General features: G+C 44.7%; 1 protein-coding gene across 1 annotated transcript in view; it reads right to left on the bottom strand.

Moving 5' to 3' along the window:
- The window catches only part of Arhgap19 (Rho GTPase activating protein 19), a 35,684-nt gene extending 21,707 nt beyond the window's left edge, over positions 1-13,977 (bottom strand). The window contains exons 1-3 of the mRNA XM_021152515.3: positions 13,824-13,977; positions 3,185-3,450; positions 97-177 (exon numbers count right to left, since the gene is read on the bottom strand). Coding sequence (XP_021008174.1) covers positions 97-177; positions 3,185-3,450; positions 13,824-13,879 — 403 coding nt within the window. The 5' untranslated portion in view covers positions 13,880-13,977. The remainder of the gene's footprint in view (positions 1-96; positions 178-3,184; positions 3,451-13,823) is intronic.
- Between the last annotated feature and the right edge of the window lie 9,902 nt (positions 13,978-23,879).

Here is a 23,879-nt window from a genome sequence, read left to right as displayed (position 1 = left end):
GGGTAGTTGGCACCTACTAATCCATTAGTCAACCCTCAAAGGAAAACTGGCAATTCTTCATTAAACACAGAACACTGAAGCTTTGCGTAGTCTTACTTTTGTGCAGATATTCAATCAGCTGATAAATCTGGGCAATGCCTTCCTCCGTCAACGGAGATCCAAATACCACTCCTTTTTCTGGAAAAAAAAAGTCATAGGACCAGGCTATAACTACATCAAGAGTACAAGGCCATCAGTGTAATGATTCTTTCTCATGTGCATGTACTTATGCAGGGGCAAGACACACACGGTGTCAGACGACAGCTTATGGAAGGGGGTTCTTTCCTGTCACCATGTGAGTGCTGCATCATCCGGCCAGCATCGGATGCCTTTACCTGAGACCCATCTCACCTGCACAAACACCACGGTTCTAAAATCATCCAAGCATCCTGTCATTGACTGTTTTCACAAGATTGGTAAACAAAAATCTAAAAAGAATTTAAAACTAAAGACTAGGAATATACCTAAAAAATGCAGCCAGAGCAACTGCCCAGTCAATTCTTTCCAAATTTGATGTCAGATTGTGAATTCCTGGAGGCATAAACTTTTCTTATTTAAGCACACTGATATTTAATTTAAAAATAAGAACCTGAAGGTGATTGTCAAGTCATGACAATTATCACTAGAGTTGATACAGGATATAATCTTTTTTCTTTTCTTTAACATGTTTAATAATTCACGTCTTTCCATGTGTATGTGTGTGGGTTACACATATGTGGTGGTGCATATGTATGAGGATATGGTCTTTGAATGTTTAAATATTTCAGCCTGCCTAATGATTACCTCATATTTAATAAAATAAAACAGGGCCCCTTTAATTATCTTATCAAAAGTAGAATCCACACTTCCTGGCTGACTCTGCGGCCTGTCCCATAGGAGGGAAGTCATACCTAATACCTAATACTGTCAGCCTGGTCAAAAGCCCATGGCTGGGGGGGCCCACAGGCCTTCAGGAGCAACCTACTATTGTTTTGCTAAATTATCCAGCTGTCAAACTGTCTTCTAAATATTTATGCTACAGATGTGAGCTGCTTTCAGCCTCAGCCAGAAAGCCTTCTTTTTCAAGTGGGCATCAGTAGATGTAGAAACTCACAATGGTCACCATGCTTGGAACAGCTGCTTGTGAGTACTCAACCCTACACGGTACATCAGTATCAGCATTCTCCCCAGGAGATTCAAGGAACTTGGACAAAAAAAACAACAACAACAACAACAACAACGTAGGAGCCAGCGATTGTGGTGGAATGCTGTGAAGTGCTTTCTTCTGGAGATGAAATGCATGCCACACTTACTGCCTCACAGCAGCTGTGGGTACCTGTCAAGACCTGCACAAGACCAAGCCAGTCAACATCCCAGCACGATGGGGGAGGGGTCCAAAGGCCCCCCCAGCTAGCTGTGGACTACTGCAGTTGATGGCTGCTGGGGGAAGGAGGCAGTTCCTCTGTGGAGGTGTAGCCACACGGCAACTCCTCACGCTCCACAGCCCCGTGCATACAGAAATCACAAATTAGACTCTGTGGGTTATTAAAAAAAAATAAAAACAAACAAAAAAACCCCTGGGCAAGGTGGCACACAGGTCAAATCTCAACACTGGAGAGCAGAGTCTGGGGCTCTCTGGGGAGCTCAAAGACACTAGTCTATACAGCATGTTCCTGACCAGCCAGGACTATATAATGAGAGCCTGTCTAAATATAAACAAACAGGAAGGAAGGAAGGAACAAAGGAAGGAAGGGAGGGAGGGAGGACATGAAGCTCAGATGGGAATACACAAAAGGAGTCCAGGGGAAGTTGGAGGGAAGGAGGCAGACAAGATCATAAAACATTGTATACACAAATGAAATTCTCAGAGAATAAATCATACATAATACGTATGTGTATATACATATTCATACACCACCTCTCTCTCTCTCTCTCTCTCACACACACACTCACACACACACACACAGACTACACAAGTGGTGCTACAACTAGAAAAGCTTGGTTTTGGAGGTGATATAAGAACTGACATTATCTAAGCAGTCCACAGAATGAAAATGTTTGCAAACTACTGTAGTATGTATTTATTTACTTATTTATTTTGATTTTTGAGAAAATGTCTGTTTATGTAATCCTGGCTGTATTAAGGCTTGCTATGTAGACCAGGCTAGCCTCAAACTCACCGAGCTCCTTATGCCTCTGCCTTCTGAGTGTTGGGACCAAAGGTGTGCACTACCAGATCCAGCTCTTTTTTTTTTTTTTTTTTGGGGGGGGGGTGGGGGGGGAGGGAGGGGGAGGGTAAGTTTGTATGTAGTTCCGTGGTAGAAAGACTGCTAGTATGGATGTAGTCATGAGTTCATCCTCAGTAGAAGAACAATTATTCAGCATCCTTAACTGTCTCCTCCTGCTATGTAACTTTACTCTGGTGTCATTTTAACTGAATGAAGCAGTGCATTCCTGTAGTTCCAGCTATTCTAAAGCCTGAGGGTAAGACAATTACTTGAGCCTGGGCAAGAGAGTGTGATACAAACTCATAAAGAAAGGCAAGATGGAAGGGAGGGAAGGAAGGAAGAATACCTGAAAAACATTGTTTTCCTATACTACTCACAGGGCATGAAAACTGAGATGCCCATGATAAACCTAAACCAAGCACAACATCTCTCAAGACTGCGTGTACTTTCTATCTCCTCTTCCTCTGCCCCCTTTTCTTCACCTCCCCTTCCCTCTCTCCTGTCCTCCTCCTCCTCCTCCTTTTCTTCCTCCGGTCTCTTGACCAGGGTTTACAGTGTGCCCAGGCTGCCCTCAAGCTTCAGGTGATTTGCATCGTCATTTAATTCTGCTAACAAAAGTGAAGTCAAAACACCAAAGTTCTCAGTGAGGCGCAGATGTTGAGAGGATAAAGCCCGCACTGGGAGGAAGGGGCAACAGCTAAAAGCACTTATCCACTCCTGCAGAGGACCTGGCATGGTGGCTCACACCTGCCTCAACCCCAGTTCCAAGGGATCTGATGCCCTCTTCTGGCTCCCATGGGCACTTGCATATATCTGGTACACATACAAACAGGCACACAAACATATAACAAATTTCAAAGTACATAATTTTTTTCAAATAGAGAGTAAAGGCCAATCAGCAGCTAAGACCCACTGCCCTCCATAGGCACCAGACCTACCTTTCCGCTTGAGAGACATCAGAGACCTGAAGAATCCTGCTGCTGGGCCAGCCCCACCAGGCAGCTTAAGGTCCACTTCACCCATCAGCTGAGCCAACTCAGTTCCCGGCAAATCAATAAGCCTTGTGATGTTGCTGACCACCAATTCGGTGAACACCTCTGGTTTCTCATGTCGGAGTTTCTCCACAAAAAAGTCAGGATTGAAGATAATAGGCTGACCTCGAAGGGGAGAGTCATTGCAAATGACAAAATTGCAGATGGCATCACTAGGAAAAAAAGAAAAAAATCAAGCAGAAGTGTTTCAGAGGGAAACATTTCATTTTGTGTTTCTCGCTTCCTAGCCCAGGGTTCATCAGTTCCCGAGGGCGCACAGCAGAGGGCTCCTAACAGGCAGCTCCCTCTGGTACAAGCAGCTGACCTTGGAGTCTGCTCTTCATAGACAAAAAGCATTTGCAGAATGGAAGAGGCTTGCAGCTACATAAAGATATACATTAATGCAGCTTTGCCTAGGCCCACAGACAGGTTTTAGCTGGTTGACCAGTTAGTTAGGGGTTCTTTGTGCACACTAGTCAAGGGCTCTGTGACGTTGTGCTACTAGAGTTAAACCCATTTTCACTTTTTTTTTTTTTTTTTTTTGGTTTTTCGAGACAGGGTTTCTCTGTGTAGCCCTGGCTGTCCTGGCACTCACTTTGTAGACCAGGCTGGCCTCGAACTCCGAAATCCACCTGCCTCTGCCTCCCGAGTGCTGGGATCAAAGGCGTTCGCCACTACGCCTGGCTCCATTTTCACTTTTAAATCTTTCCCTCTGCATACCTCTGACGCATGAGTTAGTATGGAAGTCTCACTCTTGCTTAGAAAGGTTCTTCTCTACAAGGCCCTGCTCGTCATAGTTAAGAACTCAATCGCTGAGCCAGGAAGACAGCCAAGCCTGAGGACCTGAGGTTGATACCTGACTCCCACATGATGGAAGTAGAGGACTGATTCCCACCAGCTGTCCTGAGCCCCACACCTCATGCTGTGGTGTATACCCTCACAACAACACACAAAATAAACACGGGTCAAAAATGGTTTTAAGTATAAATTTTCTAAAAATAACTCTACTGTGGGCATGGTGGCACATGACTGTAATCCCAGCATGCTCCATGAGGCTGAGGTGGGAAGATCGGGAGTCGGGAGAGCAGCCTATCTAATGCGACCCTGACTCAAGCAGTCGTTAAGTTGTTAGAGAGGGCACTTGCTGCTTTCCCAGAAACGGAGTTTGGTCACCAGCACCCACGTCAGGGAGCTCACCAGTAACTACCGCTCCAGGGGATCTGAAAATAATTTAAACTTCTAAAAAATAATGATTATTATTACTAAAGTTAATTTAATAATAAGAATGTATTACTCCACCTCCTATAGTACACATGATTGTTTGCACTCATCATTGATTATTCCTAATGGCTGCTCCTAACCCTTATCATCTACATACAGTCATCAGTTATATAGCAGATGAATAAACGTAACACATCACAAAGGACTACTTACCATACTTCAGTAAAGCAAAGCGAAATTCACCTGACTCATACAAATACTTTCACAATAAAACATCCACTGCACCCAGGCTATCAAGCACTGTTCCAGGAAAAGTATGTCTCTAAATATTAAACAGGCCTAATCAACAGCACATCTTGCTAACCCGACATGACCTTCCCTCACAGTGCTGGGCTCTCTGCATGCTAGGCAAGCGCTCTTCCCAGCAGTATCTCCAACCTTGGTTGGTGTGCTGTGCTGTGGTGTGGTTTGGTTTGTTGTTTTTTGAGACAAGGTCTCTCAAACTACAGCCAAGGCTGGCCTGCAATTCACTCTCTAGCTCTACTGCCTCAACTTCCCAAATCCTGGGGTTACAGGTGTAAACTACCATACCCAGTTAATAATTTTTGTTTGTGATACTGGTAGTTAAAGCCAGGACCAAGTACATGCTAGACAACTGCTCTTCCACTGAGCCGCATCCTCAGCCTAGCTGATAATTTTTAATAACACCATAATGAAAAGTTCATCAAATCTAATCAGTACGTCCTTGAAAATAAATGATTGCACAATCTTAACAGCCCCAATCTTCAGTCTGTGGCTACTATATGCCTTTCACTATAAAAAATCACAAAGAATTTAGGGCCAGCAAGATGGCTTAGCCAGTAAAATTGCTCACCACCAAGCTCAACAATCTGAGCTTGATCCCTAGGAGCCACAGGGAAGGAGAAAATCAACTCCTACAAACTGTCCTCTGAGTGGCACACACACACACACAAGTCACATCAGAACTTTGAGCTCTGGATGTGTGCTCAGACCTCACTCTTAGAAGCTCTTAGAAGCTTATCTGCTCAGCCTTCCGCAGTAGCTCTCACGGATTTGCTACATAAACCACATACAGCACATCGGTTTACATGCCAGTTACAATCAGAAGCTTTCACCCTTTAACAAGAGGCACTTTTTACAGTGTCAGTTATTACAGAACAGAAACAAGAGTCACTATGGAGGAACTACTGTTTATAATCACTGCAAGTGACCATCAAAAAAACATCAGGAAATGCACAGCACAAGAAAAATAACCATGAGGTTGTCTAATCATTTACTGTAATTCACATGCCTTTTAAACCTGGTTTCTGACCAGATTATCTCTAACATTAATGTATATAAAGCACATTATGTCCTAGTCCTGAAGTAGAAACTTGTATACATGTAAAAGCCTACAGACTTGCATTATTTTAACATCCAGAGCATGACTGGTTAAGACTGAGATTTTTGTCACTGCTGTCCCTTCCAGTCCTAAACTGGATCAAATACACACACTTGAAAAGGAACAAGAAACACAAAGCCCTCCTTCCTACCAGTCATCACCCTAAAATACGCTTTCTCCTAAGCAGCTTAAACCGGTTCAAGGCTGCCTTAAGGAAGGAAGATGGACTGGAAGCCCTGACTGCATGGTTCAGCATAAACCGACTCATCTACTTTCCCCTCTGCGCCCCACCCACTCTGCCAAGTTCATTCACTCTATGATGCCACATTGTTTCCTTAAGCAAATTATCTTTTAACTTTTTCACCTTCTCAGAGTAGAGCAGCTGTACGAGGACTTGTAAGACAGAAATCATTGAAAGTAAAATGATAAGAGGCAGAAAATAGTTGAGAGGTTTTCTTTTGAAGTTCCCCCATATTACAAAGCCCACTAATCCTTTCCCAAAGAACAAACACTTCCACAACACAAAGCTAGCAATATCTTTCACTAACTGCATATAACATAAGACATTTCTAGGACTAAAAAAAAATAGCATCCTATTCTACAAGATTTTAACACTAAATTCGCTCAAGTTCAAGAAAAATAAAACTTCTTACATAAACGCCGAAAGCTTCTGATGAGGCATGGCTAAGCACAAGAGACAGGGCAAAGCTTTCGCCTGCTGTGACAAAGGACTCTCCTTTCCGGCCCCTGTACAACCTACACAAATTCCAGGCATGTAGGAGGCACAAGGACATATTATGGGGCCTGAGAAGCGTACTTACTAAGCTCTAAGGACTGTTCTGCAAGGAGGAACAAAACAGAAGTAAAGAACTAGACTAGCTAACTGTACTTGCCTGCCTCTGAGGGAAAGCCAACAGCAAACTCCCCTCACCACTTCTACACCGAGGGTTATAGAAAATGAAACATCACATATGTACACAGGCACACAGGATGAAGAATTTCATAATATGGAGGAAGGATAATCTCTACATCAAACACAAAAAATACATTCCCTGGTTTACAGAGTGAGCTCCAGGACAGTCAGGACTGCACAGAGGAAACCCTGTCTTGAAAAACCAAAAAAATAGAAAGAAAAAGAGCAAAAAATACATTCCAGCTCCAGCTTCCAGAAGTCATATTTGGTTTAGTTTTTTTGTTTGTTTGTTTGTTTGTTTGTTTGTTTGTTTGTTTGTTTTGGGGGGGTTCGAGACAGGGTTTCTCTGTGTAGCCCTGGCTGTCCTGGAACTCACTCTGTAGACCATGCTGGCCTCGAACTCAGAAATTCGCCTGCCTCTGTGTCCCAAATGCTGGGATTAAAAGTGTGTGCCACCACGCCCAGTTCTTTTTTTTTTTTTTTTTTTTTTTAATGTGTATATGTGTGTACCTGTGTGAGTTTGTACTCCAAGTATATGCAGGTACCCACAGGAGCCAGAGGTAACCAGATGCCTGGAACTTACATTATAGGTGGTTGTGTTCCACCTGACATGGCTACTAGAAACCAAACCAGAGTCCTCAGCAAAAGCAGTAAACATTCTTAACTGGTGAACCATTTTTCTAGCCCAGCTCAGGTTGGAAAATGAAAATTCCAGTGCCAGGTGTGGGATAATTTCCACTGGTCAGAGAGATGCCAGAGGTTCCAAAACAACACAAGCTTTTGTTAATAGATTATATTGGTAGATATCACACAATTTGGTCTTAGTGAGAGATCCTGTCTCAGAAACAGAGTGGCTAACTCCTGAGGAACAACTACCCAAGGTTGATCTCTGCCCCCTCTACAAACATGCACACATGCACGCACACGTATACACACACATACATACACAGACACACCCACACAAATTTAGGGCTAGGAATTGGCACATGGTAGAGTGTTTGCCTGGTACACTCAGAGCCCTTTGTTCTGTACCCAAAAAAAAGGGGGGAGGGCAGGTATGTCAGAAGCAGGAAATAGGAAAATGAGTAGTTAGGTGTGTAGGTAACTAGATAAGCATCTATCTCCAAGAATGGCTGAGGCCAGAGTCATTTTACAACCTGGCTGCAGTCTACAGTGATTTCTCTACCACTAGATGGTACTCTGTATGTAAAGTGATATGCTTGCAGAAGGGGCTGGACACAGGATCCACCTTTGAAAAATCAATTAAGGAAAAATGAAATGCAAGTGCTTCTGAGGGCACCGAAGCCATGAACCCGCACAGCTCCCGGGAGCAAGCCCAGCAGCCTGCAGATGGATCTTTTGGCTGACTCTATCCAAACTAGAAACCCACAAAACTAAATGTTTCCTCCCTGGTGAATTGCTTAACTTGATTTCTTCTCCAAGAACCACAACCTTGGCAGCTTTCCTCAAAATATGAGCTATATTTAAAGTTGTCTAAACCTGACTTACCATCCTAGGAGAAGTATTCACTCTCTTGCTGTGTTTTCAACCCTAAGAGGCTCTGAAACTCAGTGTTAGGTTCATCCCTTTATTAGGGGCAAATTAGAAAAGGAATAAAGTATCAAATAAACTAATACATTCTCCCTCTTCCTGCACTCTCCATAGCAAGTTTTAAGTTGGATCATGAAAGCTGTACATAGAGAATACAAAATGAATGGGCCATGTGCCGGGCTTACAGGCTTCATAGCTACAGCAAGCAGTCCGAGCAGTAAGCAGCACCACATGGTCTTACAGCACAGTACCCACTTCCTTAGATGATCTTAGACACTCAAACCTTAAAGTCGACACTTAAGTGGCACTGTCCTGCCGAGGTTCTGTAACGTGATCTTAGCTCCCACGCGCCAAAAATCTCCAAAATGTATTCAGCCTCTGTATCTGATCTCAACTTAAACCAAGTGAAGCCACAAGAACAACTTGACATGAACGACAAGCCAGAGGTGAAAGAAGCCTTGGCGGGCTGCTCAGTGGTTAAGAGCACTGACTGCTTTTTTCGAAGGTCCTGAGTTCAAATCCCAGCAACCACATGGTGGCTCACAAACATCCGTAATGAAATCTGACGCCTTCTTCTAGTGTGCCTAAAGACAGCTATAATGTACTTACATATAATAATAAATAAATCTTTGGGCCAAAGCGGGAAAAAAAGAAAAAAGAAAGAAAGCTGCCTTGGCGAAAGGCACCTCCTTACCCCACACACTGGAATCTAAAGGAGAACTGTGTTCTCCAGGATGACAAAGTAATGTTCTCAACCAAGACACTGGGCTACACTTCTCAGAGGGTCCATGACGCCACTTTAATGGCTTATTGGAAATGTTTATCCTTTTGAGGGTCAAAAGAATTGCCATTGCTCTTGTGGTTGACTCCTCCCACAATCTCCTTCCTCCAAACAATGTACAATGAGAAGGAAGCTAATTGCAGTAGAAAAGTTAACACCACTGGGCTTGTGAAATGGCTCAGTGGGGAAAGCACTTCCTGCCAAGCCTGAGACCTGTGACTCCTAGGACCTATGCTGAAAAGAGAACCAACCCTTGCAAGCTATCTGCTGACCTCCAAAGTGTGCCACGACACACCACACAACAACGGGAGTAGGGGATGTTGTTCTTTTAAACATGGCAGAAGGCCGGGTGGTGGAGGCATGCGCCTTTAATCCCAGGATTTGGGAGGCAGAGGCTGGTGGAGTTCAAGGCCAGCCTGGTCTAAAGAGTGAGTTTCAGGATAGCCAAAGCTACACAGAGAAATGCTGTCTCAAAAATACTTTTAAAAAAAGTACCATCAGGGGCTGGCGAGACAGCTCAGTCATAAAGAAGCTGGCTGAGCTCCCAGAGGACCAGGAGTAGTTCTCAGTACACACACCACGAAGCTTAAAACCACCTGTAACTCCAGCTCCAGGGGACCCGACACCATCTCCTGGCCTATATGGACAGTTGCATATATGTGGTACACACAGACATACACACACACATAAAAATAATTTTTTAAAGTAACATCAAACTGGGCGGTGGTGGCCTTAAATCCCAGCACTTGAGAGGCAGAGGCAGAGGCAGGCGGATTTCTGAGTTCGAGGCCAGCCTGGTCTACAAAGTGAGTTCCAGGACAGCCAGGGCTATACAGAGAAACCGAAAAAAAAAAAACAAAAAACAAAACAAAACAAAAAAAAAAAAAAGAGTAACATCAAAATCCCCTATTTGAGAATGTTCTATAGAATATCTCACTAATAAGGTCTCTCTTACTCCTCAAATAAGTAGAGTTGAAGTCTCAGAAGATTATTTTCTATAGACTTTAAATGGCAAGGATCCCTGGTAATTAGTACTGGAAGCAATTCTACACTACATGTGTGTGTTCCAAGTCCAAAATGATGAATACGGTCCAAGAATAAGACAGTGCTTTTGCTCTAGAGGATCTTATTGAAAATACATTAGTTTGGGGGACTTTTGTTTGTTTGTTTTTGTTTTGTCTAAAGACAGGGTTTCTCTGTGTAGTCCTGGCTGTCCTGGATCTTATTCTGGAGACCTGGCTGACCTCAAACTCAGAGATTTACCTACCTCTGCCTCCCAAGAGCTGGGATTAAAGGAGTGTGCCACTACCACCCAGCCTCTGTTTTGTCTTTTGAGACAGGTCTCACTACTGTAGCCCAGGTTGATCTTAAAGTCACCATCCTCAATAACCCGAGGGCTGAGATGTACAGGTCTGTGCTCATATATGATCTTCGATTCTTTAAACTTTTATTATTGTTAGCATAGGATCATTATATAGAAAAAGATATATAACATATAGTCATTGTCCACGATGGTGGATTTTTATTTTAGTTATGGTTTTTGAGGCAGGTCTCGTGTAGCCCAGGCTGGCATCCAGTACTACACATAAGATGTGGCTGACCTTTGAACTCCTGACTCCCCTGCTTCTACCTCACTAGTGCTATGCTTACAGGTGTTCACCACCACATCTAGTTATACTATCTTGACTTTAGAGCAAAAGAAAAAACAAAAAAGGATGGTGATATAGTTCAGCAATACATGCCTCCCAGGCACCACAACAGACAAAGGTAGTGGGGCAATAAGCACAGGAGAAGCTCGGGCACAGAGTGGAAGCACCCAGATAAGCTCAGTTAATGGTGCTATCACAGATGCTGGGAGGGAGCCCTGTACCTGTGCTCTATAATGGCTTGTATCTATCAGTTTTCTCATACGTGAAAACTACCGAACAGGCGATTTGGTATTAACCTACTCTCTACCAACTAGGTTAAAAAGAGGAAATAAGAAGGACAAGGAAAATAGAGAGCCCAGAAACACACTCACAGAGTGCCTGAAACTTTGATATACAGTAGCAACTACTTCACAAACATTAATGAAATATCAGTTCCATAAAAAGGAAAAAATATGACAATTTTCTCTTAACGGCCCCCTAATAATCAAACAGCAAACTACACTCCAAAAATAAGGTTTTAATTCCAGTCTCTTCTAAATGAAATGGAATTAGCAAAATCCCACTTGGGAACTTCAGTTAATAAAAGAACAGTCACCCCTTATATCAACTTGTCTCTTCTCTAAATCTCCAAACCCTAGAACATACAGAGATAATTCTATTCGTAGATATTTTTAAAGTTTTTAAAATAACAGCACTTTACACATTCAAGTGTGTGGATTAGTATTTACTAAGCAGGTTATTAAGTCATCATTATTTGAAAAAGGCACACAGATTAAAAGAGGCATTATGTCTGTATCTGTTCTTGATGCGTTTGCTCAGTAAGCATGGTGCTCAACTTCTCCATATCACGTCCACTGCAGGGAAGAAAACTCAGTGCAGGGCAGATCCCAACTCAAGACAAGACTACCAAGGCTCAACATAAGGAATCCTGCCAACCAGTCCTCAGCATCTCCGTGGTCTAACAGACAGCCGTCATCCTGCCTGTCTCTCTCCTTTCCCTAGGCTTTTCTTCCTAGAGCAAACCCTTTCAGTACCCAGAGATACCAATTATCTACATTACTGCCCAGTACTGAATCTACAGTCATTTTTGTGCCCACTGCTACAAGACATGGATCCCACAGAAGCTGTTCTCAGAGAGCGACTGTCTCCTCCTCAGGACGTGTATGAGAGGCCAAAGACAGAGTTATGCAGCATATCTGTAAATGCTAGGCTACACACCTTGGCAGTGAGATGCCTCCGTGAGTAACGGCACTCACTGCCAAGCCTCACAACCCAAGCATGATCCTCAAATCCACCTGGTGGAAGAAGAGAAACGTGAGTTACTTTCTGCCCTCCTGTGCATGCACTGTGGTACCTAAGTGTGTGTGCACAAGCATGCACAAGCACGATAAATAACAGATTTAAAAATTGTTAGTCCCATTGGTTAAATGGGGCTGGGGATGCGGCTCAGTCAGTAGGAGGCTTGCCTAGCACCACATAAGACAGGGCTTGGTGGCATATGCCTGTAATTCCAGCACTTGGGAGGCAGAGGGAGGAGGTTCCGAAGTTCAAGATTGGGGTTCCCTGGATTACATGAGAGACTCTTGTTTCAAAAAAAAAAGTAAATAAGTAAATAAATAAATAAATAAACAAGCCTCACAAGAAGACTAATCCCCTGCAATATGCAATTGACAAGTACACGGGTAGCTGACACGGGACTGGGAGTGCCAGTCCAGCGGAGATACTTAGCAAGAACCTGTCTCAATAACAACAATAGAGGGTTTCAGATTCAGAGAAAACTGTGTTGATCAGATAGTTAACAGTTTCAAATTTTACATTCAGTTGACAGTAGCCTCAAGGAAGAATTCTAAGTCCTCTTGCTGTAGAACAGTATTTCATTTGTCCTCATTTTCATTACAATTCAGGATTTTCGAGTTGGAGGAGGGATAATCTAATGACATTTATCAACCCACGGGCACAGTTCCCGGGAGAAATAAAAGGTCAAAGAGTGGAAAACTCCTCCATACAAAACAGTAACAATACCCACACAAGCCCATTAGGGCTCAGGAAAAATCAGGCTCACAAACTCGGTTTCCCAAAATTCTTGGTTCTTCTGTTCTGTACTAACTCCGTACCAAAGCATAGCATTGATCATACTCTCTGACAATGTAAGTAATCTCATTCTATTGGAGTGTATCAGTCTCCAATATTTGTAATCGGTTAAAACAGGCTCGGCTTCCAGCCGGGCGTGGTGGCGCACGCCTTTAATCCCAGCACTCGGGAGGCAGAGGCAGGCGGATTTCTGAGTTCGAGGCCAGCCTGGTCTACAAAGTGAGTTCCAGGACAGCCAGGGCTACACAGAGAAACCCTGTCTCGAAAAACCAAAAAAAAAAAAAAAAAAAAAAAAAAAAAAGACAGGCTCGGCTTTATGACAGGGACAGTACTCGTTCAAGAAAGAAGAAGTGAGATCACAATTTCAAGGAAACATAAAAATCTATCATATTTTGAAGTGTTTGCCAGGATGGGTGCTATACGCTTTAAATAGGTTGTGTCATCCCGTCCAGGTTCTGCAGGAAGTATCGTTATGTTCATTTACAGAAGAAGGCTGAAGCCAAGAAAGGTCAGCCAGCTTGGGGGACAAAAATCCCTTTTAACCATCGCTCAAGTCGCGGCTCTGACTAAAGCGCAGAGGCTGTCACGAAGGACATTTAAAGCTCCCGGGACGTTGTGGGATTCTCTAAACCGCTCTGGGCTTCAGTTGCCACTCAAAACGCTCGGCGCCAGGGCAGACACCATGACCGTGGCTCCGGGGTCTGCAGCCAGAGCGCCGGGAGGGCTCCACACACGGCCGTGGGACTCGCGGAGAGCAGCGCAAGGGAAGCACGGACCGCAAAGACGCGCCTCAGCCCCCGCAGGCGCGTCGGCGAAGACACCACGGGAGAGAGGAACAAAGCCCGGGCCTGTGGACCACGGTGACTCAAGGGCAGGGCGGCGACATCGCTAGCCCACAGTCCCGTCTCCTAGGCAGCAGGACGGAAAACTTGGCTCACCTCTGGCCAGAGTCGCAGACCGGCGCCTCCCCTCCACTCGGCGCCTCAGCCGCCATCTTCCGCGGCAGCTTAGTCTGCAGCCCCGCCTCAGGCACCGCCCCTTAGCCCTTAGATTGGCTAGGATGGTTTTCTAAGCCATGTACGATTGGACAAACCTATAGCCCCGCCTAAATAAGAACCGTTCCATGCTACTATTGGTCTATTCAAATATCTAACTGTCATTGGTAGCACAGAACCAACAAAAGGGCGGGAGAAACACCTGCCCGAGGCCTGCCGGGAGATGTAGTTTCTCGTTTTGATTAACCTATATAGTTGCGCGGATCAAGTCACAAATTCCAGTCTGCGCTCCCCTCCCCGCTAGGTAAATCTCTGAGTTACAAAACTGTCGGTTTTTAAAGTCACTTGAAGAGAAAAGGTTCTTGAGGCCCTGCCCATCCCCCAGATTGGTAGGCAGTTAACGGTTGCTAGGGAAAAGGGCTCATCACCCCTCACTCACTTAAATCCCCATTCACCCCACCCCCAAGATCCATAGGCTTAATGAAAGGGAACAATGGTATATAATCAATGGTAAATTGCATATGTTCCTGTAAGCAACCCTAAGTAAACTCTTGTGTGTGTATGTATGTATGTATGTATATATGTATGAATGTATGAATGTATGAGTGTATGAATGTATGTATGTATGTGTGTATGTATGCAGGGGATGATCTTCAGGGTACATATTTGGGGTAGGGGGAAGTCAGTATAAAGGCACCAAAAGCACTGACTAGGATAGAGAGGCAAATTTTGGGTCAACTAAACAAGCCTCCTTGGGTGACTTCAGGCCAACAAGAAAATGTGACTAAGCCAGGCAGTGGTGGCAAATGCCTTTAATCCCAGCACTTGGGAGGCAGAGGCAGGTGGGAAAAAAACCATGGTATGGACATATGAAATTCACAATTAATAAAAATATTATTTAACAAGAAGGGGCAGCTAGAGATGGTTCCATGGTTCTAAGAACACTTGCTGTTTTTCCTGAAGACTAGAGTTTGGTTCCCTGCACTGAGAGATTCAGAAGGGCCAGACAGTGAGTCCAGTTCCAAAGGACTGATTGCCTTCCTATAGCCTCCAGAGCTGGCCTCCAGGGCACATGCACAGAGATGCACAGGGACACATAAAATCTTTTCTAAAAGCAAAAAATATAGATGGTAGAGAGTAAAAAGTGAAGGGAAAGAACAGTGTGGCCCTGACTTGACCCCCAGACCAGGCAACCTTGACCCTAACTTGACCCTAAGCTCAAAATCAGGGCGAAGAAACAGAATCCCACCAATCCCTGAGCACAAAATTCCCACCAATCCTAGACTTGTCCCAAAATCAGGCCACAAAAATCCCACCACTCCCTGGACACCCTGGAAAGCTCTGTCTGCATCGCCTATCCCGCCCCACCAAGAAACCCTATATAAAACCCCTGCCGCTTTTTACCCCAGCAGAGGCCGCCACCCTCCGCGGGTTTCCCCTTGCAGTAAGTTTCCTGTGTGAGGTTGGTTGTGTGCTGGGACTTTGTGGTATTCCTTGGCTCAGGATTGCCAGAGCATCTCTGAGCAGAGCTGTAACATTTTCATTGGGGACATCTCCCCCTGCTGGAGCAGAGATGGTGTTACATGTGCATTGGTGGAAGCAACCCTCCCCCACCCTACCCCCTCCACCCCCATCCCCACTTCCATCCCCAGAGCTAAAGGGGAAGCCTTTCCCTTCAGAACTACAACACATACTGAAGGTATCTGAAGAATGAATCATGAGATTGTGCTCTGGCTTCCACACGTGTACTCACATTCATGCGTACACTCATGAATAGGCCTACACACATGCACACTAATAAAATAAGTTACTCTGAAACACAAGGCTGAGGTGAGGCAGGGAATGTCAGCCAAAAAGAGCTGGTCCCAAGTCTTTCATTCATTCTCTCTCTCTCTCTCTCTCTCTCTCTCTCTCTCTCTCTCTTTCTTTCTTTCTTTGTTTTAAAAATTTATTATTTTATGTATATGAGTATATCCTTGACCCCAGAAGAGGGCATCTGATCCCATTACAGATGGTTGTGAACCACCATGTGGTTGCTGGGAATTGAACTCAGGGCCTCTGGAAGAGCAGTCAGTGCTCTTAACCACTGAGCCATCTCGCCAGCCCCTGGTCCCATGTCTTAAACCAACATCATAACTACAACTTTCAGGGGAGAAGTTGTGAGAGTCTATATGGAATGCATATAGACCTTTTTCTTGTTATTCCCTAAACCATGCATTTTAAAAGCTATTTATGTAGCATCAGCAGTTAATAACCTAGGCATGACTTAAAGTATATAGAAGGAATGAGTAGGTTTTAAGCAAAAACTATGTCTTATTTCGGGTTACTATTGATATGATGAAACACCATGCATCTTGGGGTTGATTCTTTGGTTTACAGTTTATTGGGCTTACAGTTCCACATCACAGTTCATCATTGAAGGATTTCAGGACAGAAACTCAAACAGAGAAGAAACCTGGAGTTACAAGCTGATGCAGAGGCCGTGGAGGGGTGCTGCTTATTGGCTTGCTCTCCACGGCTTGCTCAGACTGCTTTCTTACAGAATCCAGGACCACCAGCCTAGGACCACAACCACATCAATCACTAATTAAGAAAATGCCTTACAGGCCTGCCCATAGCCAGATCTTATGAAGGCATCTTCTCAGTTGAGGCTCCCTCCTCCTTAATGACTCTAACTTGTGTCAAGCTAAACATACAATAAAAAGTGCGCACACATGATTTCATCCTCTACAAGGGAGTTGAGTATAAGGGGTCTGGGTATCCTTGAGGCATCAGTCATAGGCACCCAGGAACAACTGCACTCACTGTACACAACAGTGTGAATCTTGGAATGGAAATTTGCATGGCTTTGTGCCTAACTAAACCTTAATCTTCCATGGTAGAAGTAGCCAGAATGCTCTTGTTCTCAAAGGCAGGTACTAGTACTAAGTCAGCCTACTGTTCTCAAAGGCAGGTACTAGTACTAAGCCAGCCTACATGAGAGGTCATGGAAAATTGTTTTCTGTTTTTCTTTTTTTGTTAAGATTTATTTATTTTATGTATGTGAGTACGCTGTAGCTGTTCAGATGGTTGTGAGCCTGCATGTGGTTGTTGGGAACTGAATTTTTAGGACCTCTGCTTGCTCCTTTTGGCCCCCCTCGCTCAGTCCCTGCTTGCTCTGACTCAAAGATTTATTGATTTATTTACTTATTTATTACACATATGTACACTGTAGCTGTCTTTGGACACACCAGAAGAGGACGTCAGAGCTCATTACAGATGGTTGTGAGCCACCATGTGGTTGCTGGGATTTGAACTCAGGACCTTGGGAAGAGCAGTCAGTGCTCTTAGCTGCTGAGTCATCTCACCAGCCCTCTGTATTTCTTTATACTGGATTTTTCTAGGAATTTTTCTGTCATTCCACCTAATGATTCCATCTAAGTTGAGATTGATCTCTCATTTACTCACTCTTGCTTGGTCTCAATTTGTGTGTGTGTGTGGGGGGGGGTGTATTTGGGAGCTTGATTTGATGTACCTATTTTGGACCCAGGGTCTCACTCTGTGACAGCAGGCCTTGAATTCTCTGTGTAACTCCTGCTGGCCTCAAATTCATGGTCCTCCTGCCTCAGTCTCCTAAGTGCTGGGATTGGAGACAAGGGCCACCATGTCTGGCTCGGGTTCTTTCTTTCAGGAAGCTCTACCCACACAGCTCAGTCTATCAATAAATTCTGCTTTACTTCAGGATTTCCACACAGATTGCTCTTCTGATTGGCTCCCCCTTTTCCTTTTCCATCTTTCATGTCTCTGCTTAAATGTCTATGACATCACCGTGGTAGAGGAAGCATTAAAGGCACAGGTTGCCTTTAGCAGTAGTGGTACTGCTTCATCCAGGCACAGTAGCAAATGCCTGTGACCCCAGCACATGGAGAGTGGAGGGGAATCATGTCTACACTGTCTCAAAAAAAAAGGGAAGAAAAGAAAAGAAAGAAAGAAAAGAAAATCAATGGTGCTTAAAGAACAGAAGGTTGGTATAGGCACACCTCTACAGACACATGGGACTGCACACACACACACACACACACACACACACACATATATATATATATATATATATATATATATATATACACACACACACATAGATAGATAGATAGATAGATAGATAGATAGATAGATAGATAGACACACATATATATATACATACACACATATACACATGCAAATAAATACATACATAAATATGTAAATCTAGATGGGGAGTAATTTTAGTATAGATGCTGATAAATTGTCTATATTCCAGTAAAAGGAAGAAAGGAAGGAAAAAAGAAAGAAAACCACTCATCCAAGCTCAGCAATGGACCCTGATTAAAATCAGTGTGTGAGTGTTGCTGAGAGGTAGTGGCATACACCTTCAATCCCAACACTCAGGAGGCAGAGGCAGGTAGATTTCTGAGTTTAGCCTGATCCTACAGAGTGAGTTCCAGGACAGCCAGGGCTACACAGAGAAACCCTGTCTGAAGTGGGTGGGGGGAAACAGTGGATGTGGCGGTTTAGATGAGATATTCTCCATAGTCTTGAGCATTTAAACACTCGACCACCACTAGATGGCACTGTTTCGGAGGGTTAGGAGGTGTGGCCGTGCTGGAGAAAGAGTGTCAGTGTGGGCTTTCAGAATTCAAGGACTTGCACCATTTGAAGTTCACTCAGTTTTACGCTTGTGGAGTAAGACATCAGCCCTCAACTTCCTGTTCCTGGTACCATGCCTCTGTCTGCCATCAGGGACTCTAACCCTCTGGAACATAAGCGGAAACATACTCTAAGTTGCCTTGGAGTTGGTGTTTTATTGCAGCAATAGGAAAGTAACTAATACAGGCCACCAAGAGAGAGATGGACATTGGAAGGCTTGTCCGAAAGAGGGGAATGAGGAGGTAAGGAAGGGGGGCATGATCATAGCACATAAGATGGATGAAATTGACAAAGAATGAAAAATACTTTGTTAAAGAAGAAGGGAATAAACTATTTTTTAAAAAACCAACCTGTCTTAGTAGAGTTACTACAGCTTCCATAAAACACTTTAACCAAAGCAATTTAGAGAAGAAAGGGTTTATTCGGCTTGTGCTTCCACATCACAGTTCATCATCAGAGGACATCAGGATGAGAACTCAACCAGGACAGGAACCTAAGGCAGGAGCTGATGCAGAGGCCATGGAGGGGTGCTGCTTACTGGCTTGCCCAGCCTGCTTTCTTATAGAACCCAGGGCTACCAGCCTAGGAATGGTACCACCCACAAGGGGCTGGGCCCTCCCCCACCAATCACTAAGTAAGAAAATGCCTTTTACAGCTGGATCATACGGATGTATTTTCCTCTAATCGAGGACCCTCCTTTCAGATAACTCTAGCTTGTGTCAAGCTGACATAAAACTATCCAGCACACAACCCCACCCCTCATAGTCTTCATAAAGAACTCCGATCTTTGGTGCTGGAGAAAATGTTCAGCTATTATAAGTACTTGTTGCTCTTGCAAATTCAGTTCCTAGCACCCACATGGTGACCTACAACTATCCAGCTCCAGGGAATCCCATGCCCCCCATCTGGCACTGCATGTATGTGGTACACAACCATAAGAAATGAGAAAAATACATAATTTACAAAAAAAACATCTATACTTGCCTGGCTGTGGTAATCTGTCCTGGAACTCACTTTGTAGACCAGGCTGGCCTCAAACTCAGAAATCTGCCTGCCTCTGCCTCCCGAGTGCTGGGATTAAAGGTGTGTGCCACCACAGCCCAGCTAATTCATACTTTTAATCCTAGTGCTTGGAAGGCAAAAACAAGTGGATTTCCATAAGCTTGAGACTGCCCAGTGTATGTTGTGAATCCCAGGACATCTAAGGCTACATAGACCCTGTCTCAAATAAAACCAAAAACAACAACAACAAAACACTACCTATATAATCCTGTTTTGGGAGATCTTCACCTTGCTGAGAGCATTCCAAGGTAGATTTCTTGTAGCACAAATGGGCAGCGGCTACATCTACTATCTTCCCTATCATTCTGCCACAAAGTAGCCATGCAGGAACACACACACACACACACACAAAACTGAACAAATATAAACAACTCCTCCAACTACCTTAGCTAAATAAAAAGGTGTGTGTTCTTGTTTGGTGGCACGGTCCACTGCCCCAGGACCCTCCTTGAAAGCCCATCGTACATGTACCCGTGACATCACTATCACCAAATCAATATATGTTAACCTTCCCACTCTCCTCTCGTGCTAAGGCTTCCTGTATTAGCCCCCCTTTTCAAGGCTCCTGCACCACCATGATAATTGTTCCCCAGGTTTATCTCTATGAACCTGAAGAACTCGCCTTGCAGATGGGAGGAAGCCAAAAGAAGAGAGAGGTCTTCATCTGTCTGCTCGTTGGACTCACTGGGTTCAACAGGAACCGCTGGAGCAGCCTTTGTTCAAACACATCTGGCCAATGACTTCCAGGACAAGCTAAACCAGGCAATGGTCACTTTACACAGCCTTCAACGCTGGATAACCGCCTTAGCGGGAGTTGTTCTCCAAAATTGGAGAGCCCTGGACTTACTGACTGCTGAACATGGAGGGGCTTGTGTTTTGCTGGAAGAGGAATGTTGCTTCCATATGAATCTGGACTGGTAGAACAAGATGTACAAATGCTTAGAAAGCTCCCGGGGTGAGAATCTCTGGGCATGCTATGCTACCAACACGTCTACCCCATAGTACTCTAACCCCTTGGTAGCTTGGCTTCTTCCCCTCCTTGGCCCCGTACTAGCCATGGGAGCCTTACTTCTTTTGGCATCCTGCCTCATCCAATTTCTAAAGTAGCAGATGAGTAGCATTGCAAAGATCACTACTAATCAGGTCTTGGTTCAGTATCAAACTGTTGCCAACCTAAGAGACCGTTATTCCAATGACACTTCTCCTTTATAAAAAGGAAAAAGAGCTGGGCAAGATAGCCCAGCTCACTACAAAAGGGGCTGCTTGCCCCCCCTTAAGCTCTCACCTTTCTTCCTCTCATCTCTAGCTCTCCTTTTCCCCTTCCCTCCCCCCTTCTCTCCATGTGGCCATGGCAAGCCTCTCTCTTTCTTTTACCTTCTCTCTTTCTCTCTGTCTTTCTACAATAAAACTCTAAAACCATAGACTGTCTCTGTTCATCAAGACCCACTGTGCTTGAACAATGCAATAGGTTTTCCCCTAAAGAGCCGCGTCTAACCTCCTGCCAGACCTTCCTGTGCTCCAGCCACTGACTGGACCAAGAACTCTCAGCTGCCTGGGAACCACCCAGCTCTCCCTCTCTCCTTGCTCTCTTCTCCCTTCAGCTCCAGGGCTGTCCGAGCTGCCCCCTGGGGACCTCCACTTTGTTCTCAGCTTTTCCACAGTGTCCAGTGGCATCTGGGATGCCCAAGACTGAGAACCTGTTATTTCTGGCCTCCATGAGACCCAGAGACCTCGGACTTCCCCTTGTTCAACCTCCCTCCCCCCAGGGCTGGGATCCGTGGCTTCCCACAGCCAGACACCCATCGGGGCCATGTGGACAGCTTGCAGCAGTCCTCCGTGTCCACCTGCCCAGAGCACCTGAACTCTGGTGGGACTCGGGTTTTCTCCCACTCCCTGCCCAACAGATAAGGACCAAGATTCAAGGCTGTCCTCTGACCTCTGTAAGCCTACTGTTATATATGTGTGCCCACAGTCAAACAAATACAAACACACACACGAGCTTTAAGTTTGATAAATGTGTCCAAGTAAAATCTGTTTGCCTAACAAATCATCTTTATTGAGAATATATATGAAAGGAAATTAAAATCATATATCAGTGGTATCATCTTCTCAGTGTGCTGGGACTCAAACTGGGCTTAAATATACTAAATAAGTGTTCTAGCTCTGAGCTGCACAGTTAACCTCTTGATGAGATTGTCCACTGACCGTCAGATGAAACTGTAGAGTGTGTGAACCACCATCTATACACATGGGGAACATGAAACTTTAACTTCTGCCAGTAACCCAAAGTAGGAACATGTTCTTTTAAATTATTTTTAGATGTGTTTAATGTGTCTGCATGTTTTGCCTGTACCATGAGCATGGTTGGCACTCTAGGAGGTCCGACAAGGACCACAGATCCCCTGTTACTGGAGTTAGGGGGAATTAGTAAGCCACTATGAGGGTTCTGGGGTTCTCTTCAAGAGCAATAAATGCTTTAAACTTCTGAGCCACCTCTCCAGGCCACCATTTCTGATTCACTTGCTTGATGAACATTTTTGGTACACCAATGTGACCCGGAGAGGAACATACATGGTAGTTAGATGCGTGGGTTCGCATCAGGTGCGATGGCATACACTGTTGATCCCAGCACCTGGGAGGCAGAGACAGGTAGTTCTCTGAGTTCAAAGCCAGCCTGGTCTACTGAGCAAGTTCTACGGCAGCTAGGGCTACACAGAAACACTGTCTCGGAAAAACAAACAACATAGGCTCTGGAGTCAGTAAACTCAGGTTCATGCCCCAGCCTCATCACTTCCAGCTCTGTGGCCCTGGAGGAGTTAGTTGGGTTTCAGATCCCATCTTCTCATCTATAAAATAAAACTAATAGAGATTCTCACAGGACTGTTTCCAAGACTAAACACGATGACCCTGAAAAGCTGCTTAGCGACGCTCACTGTGTCTAGCACATGGTGAGACTAGATCAGTGTTTGAAATGACACAAGGAATATTGGGAATGCTAGCCTGCCTTCCAAGAGAGCACATCTGATGCCCTGTGGGGAGGACCATGCATTACACCACAACTACTACAACTACAATTAAACCTGTTACCCTGGAGAGGAGTGAGTTTCTCCTCAAAGTCAACTGTTCCACTCCCTTGATTTCTGATTCAAAGTAAATATCACCGCTGAGTGCTTTTGGTCATCTGAGCTGAACAAAAGGCCACTCATGTCCCCGGCCCTCAATGAGTTTACAATATGGAAAGACAGAATGAATACTTAAAAGTCACATGCAGTGGGGGGAGAAATGGCTCAGGTAATAAAATGCAAGCATGAGGTCTACAGAACCCATGTCAAAGAATGCCACAGGAAGAGGCAGACTGCCTGTCATCCCAGCACCAGGGAGAGAGACTGAAGGACTCCTGGAATTTGCTGACCAGCCAGTCTAGCCTTATTTGTGAACTCCAAACCAATGGGAGATCCTTTTTCATAAAACAAGATGGATGATACGAGGAAAGACACCTGAAGCTGCCCTTTGGCCTACACACACACACACACTCACTCTCAAACACATGCATATGTGCATTCACATACACACTAGGAAATACCCACACATGCATACGTCCACACTTACACACTTGCACACATACAGACACACACACTCGTACTCACTCATACACATGCATTCACACACACACACTTTCATACACCCATGCATGCTCTCCTACTTAAACACATGAATGCACTCACACATGCACGCCCACACAGACAACATGCATACATGTGTGCACACACGCACTCGTACACACACGCACACACACACCACACATAGCACCATATGCCCAGAACTGTGCATCACTAAATATCAAAGAAGATCCCTAGGAGTAAAAAAATGTGGAGAGGGGAAGCCCAGCCTGTTGGAGAGGGGCCTGCCAGGGCCTGGCATTGAGTCTGCCTGAATGTCTCTGCTGGTCCATCTGCCTCCCCCTCAGACTATTCTTCGGGCAAAAGTGGTATTCTGGGTCTCTTCATGTTTCTAGCCTCAGCCTCAATAGAGGGGAGACCGGAAGGAAGTAGAAGGATTGAGCTAACGGGGAGTTGTCCGTGATTCTGCCTGTTTTCACCTTCAAAGGCAACCACTTACAGCCCCAACAAGTCTTCCTATCTTTAAATCTTCTACTGTGCAGGTTCTGTTTTGTTTTGAAACACGGTCTCCTGTATACCTCAGGCTGGCTTAGAACTCACAATCCTCCTACCTCAGTGAGTTGGGTGTTGGAATTACAAACTTGTACCACTA

Source organism: Mus caroli, unplaced genomic scaffold (assembly GCF_978045245.1).
Source record: "Mus caroli unplaced genomic scaffold, Mus_caroli_1 scaffold_20, whole genome shotgun sequence".
Taxonomy (NCBI): Eukaryota; Metazoa; Chordata; class Mammalia; order Rodentia; family Muridae; genus Mus; species Mus caroli.
Note: the sequence above shows the minus strand (reverse complement) of the source record. Positions and strands in the feature narration are given on the sequence as shown.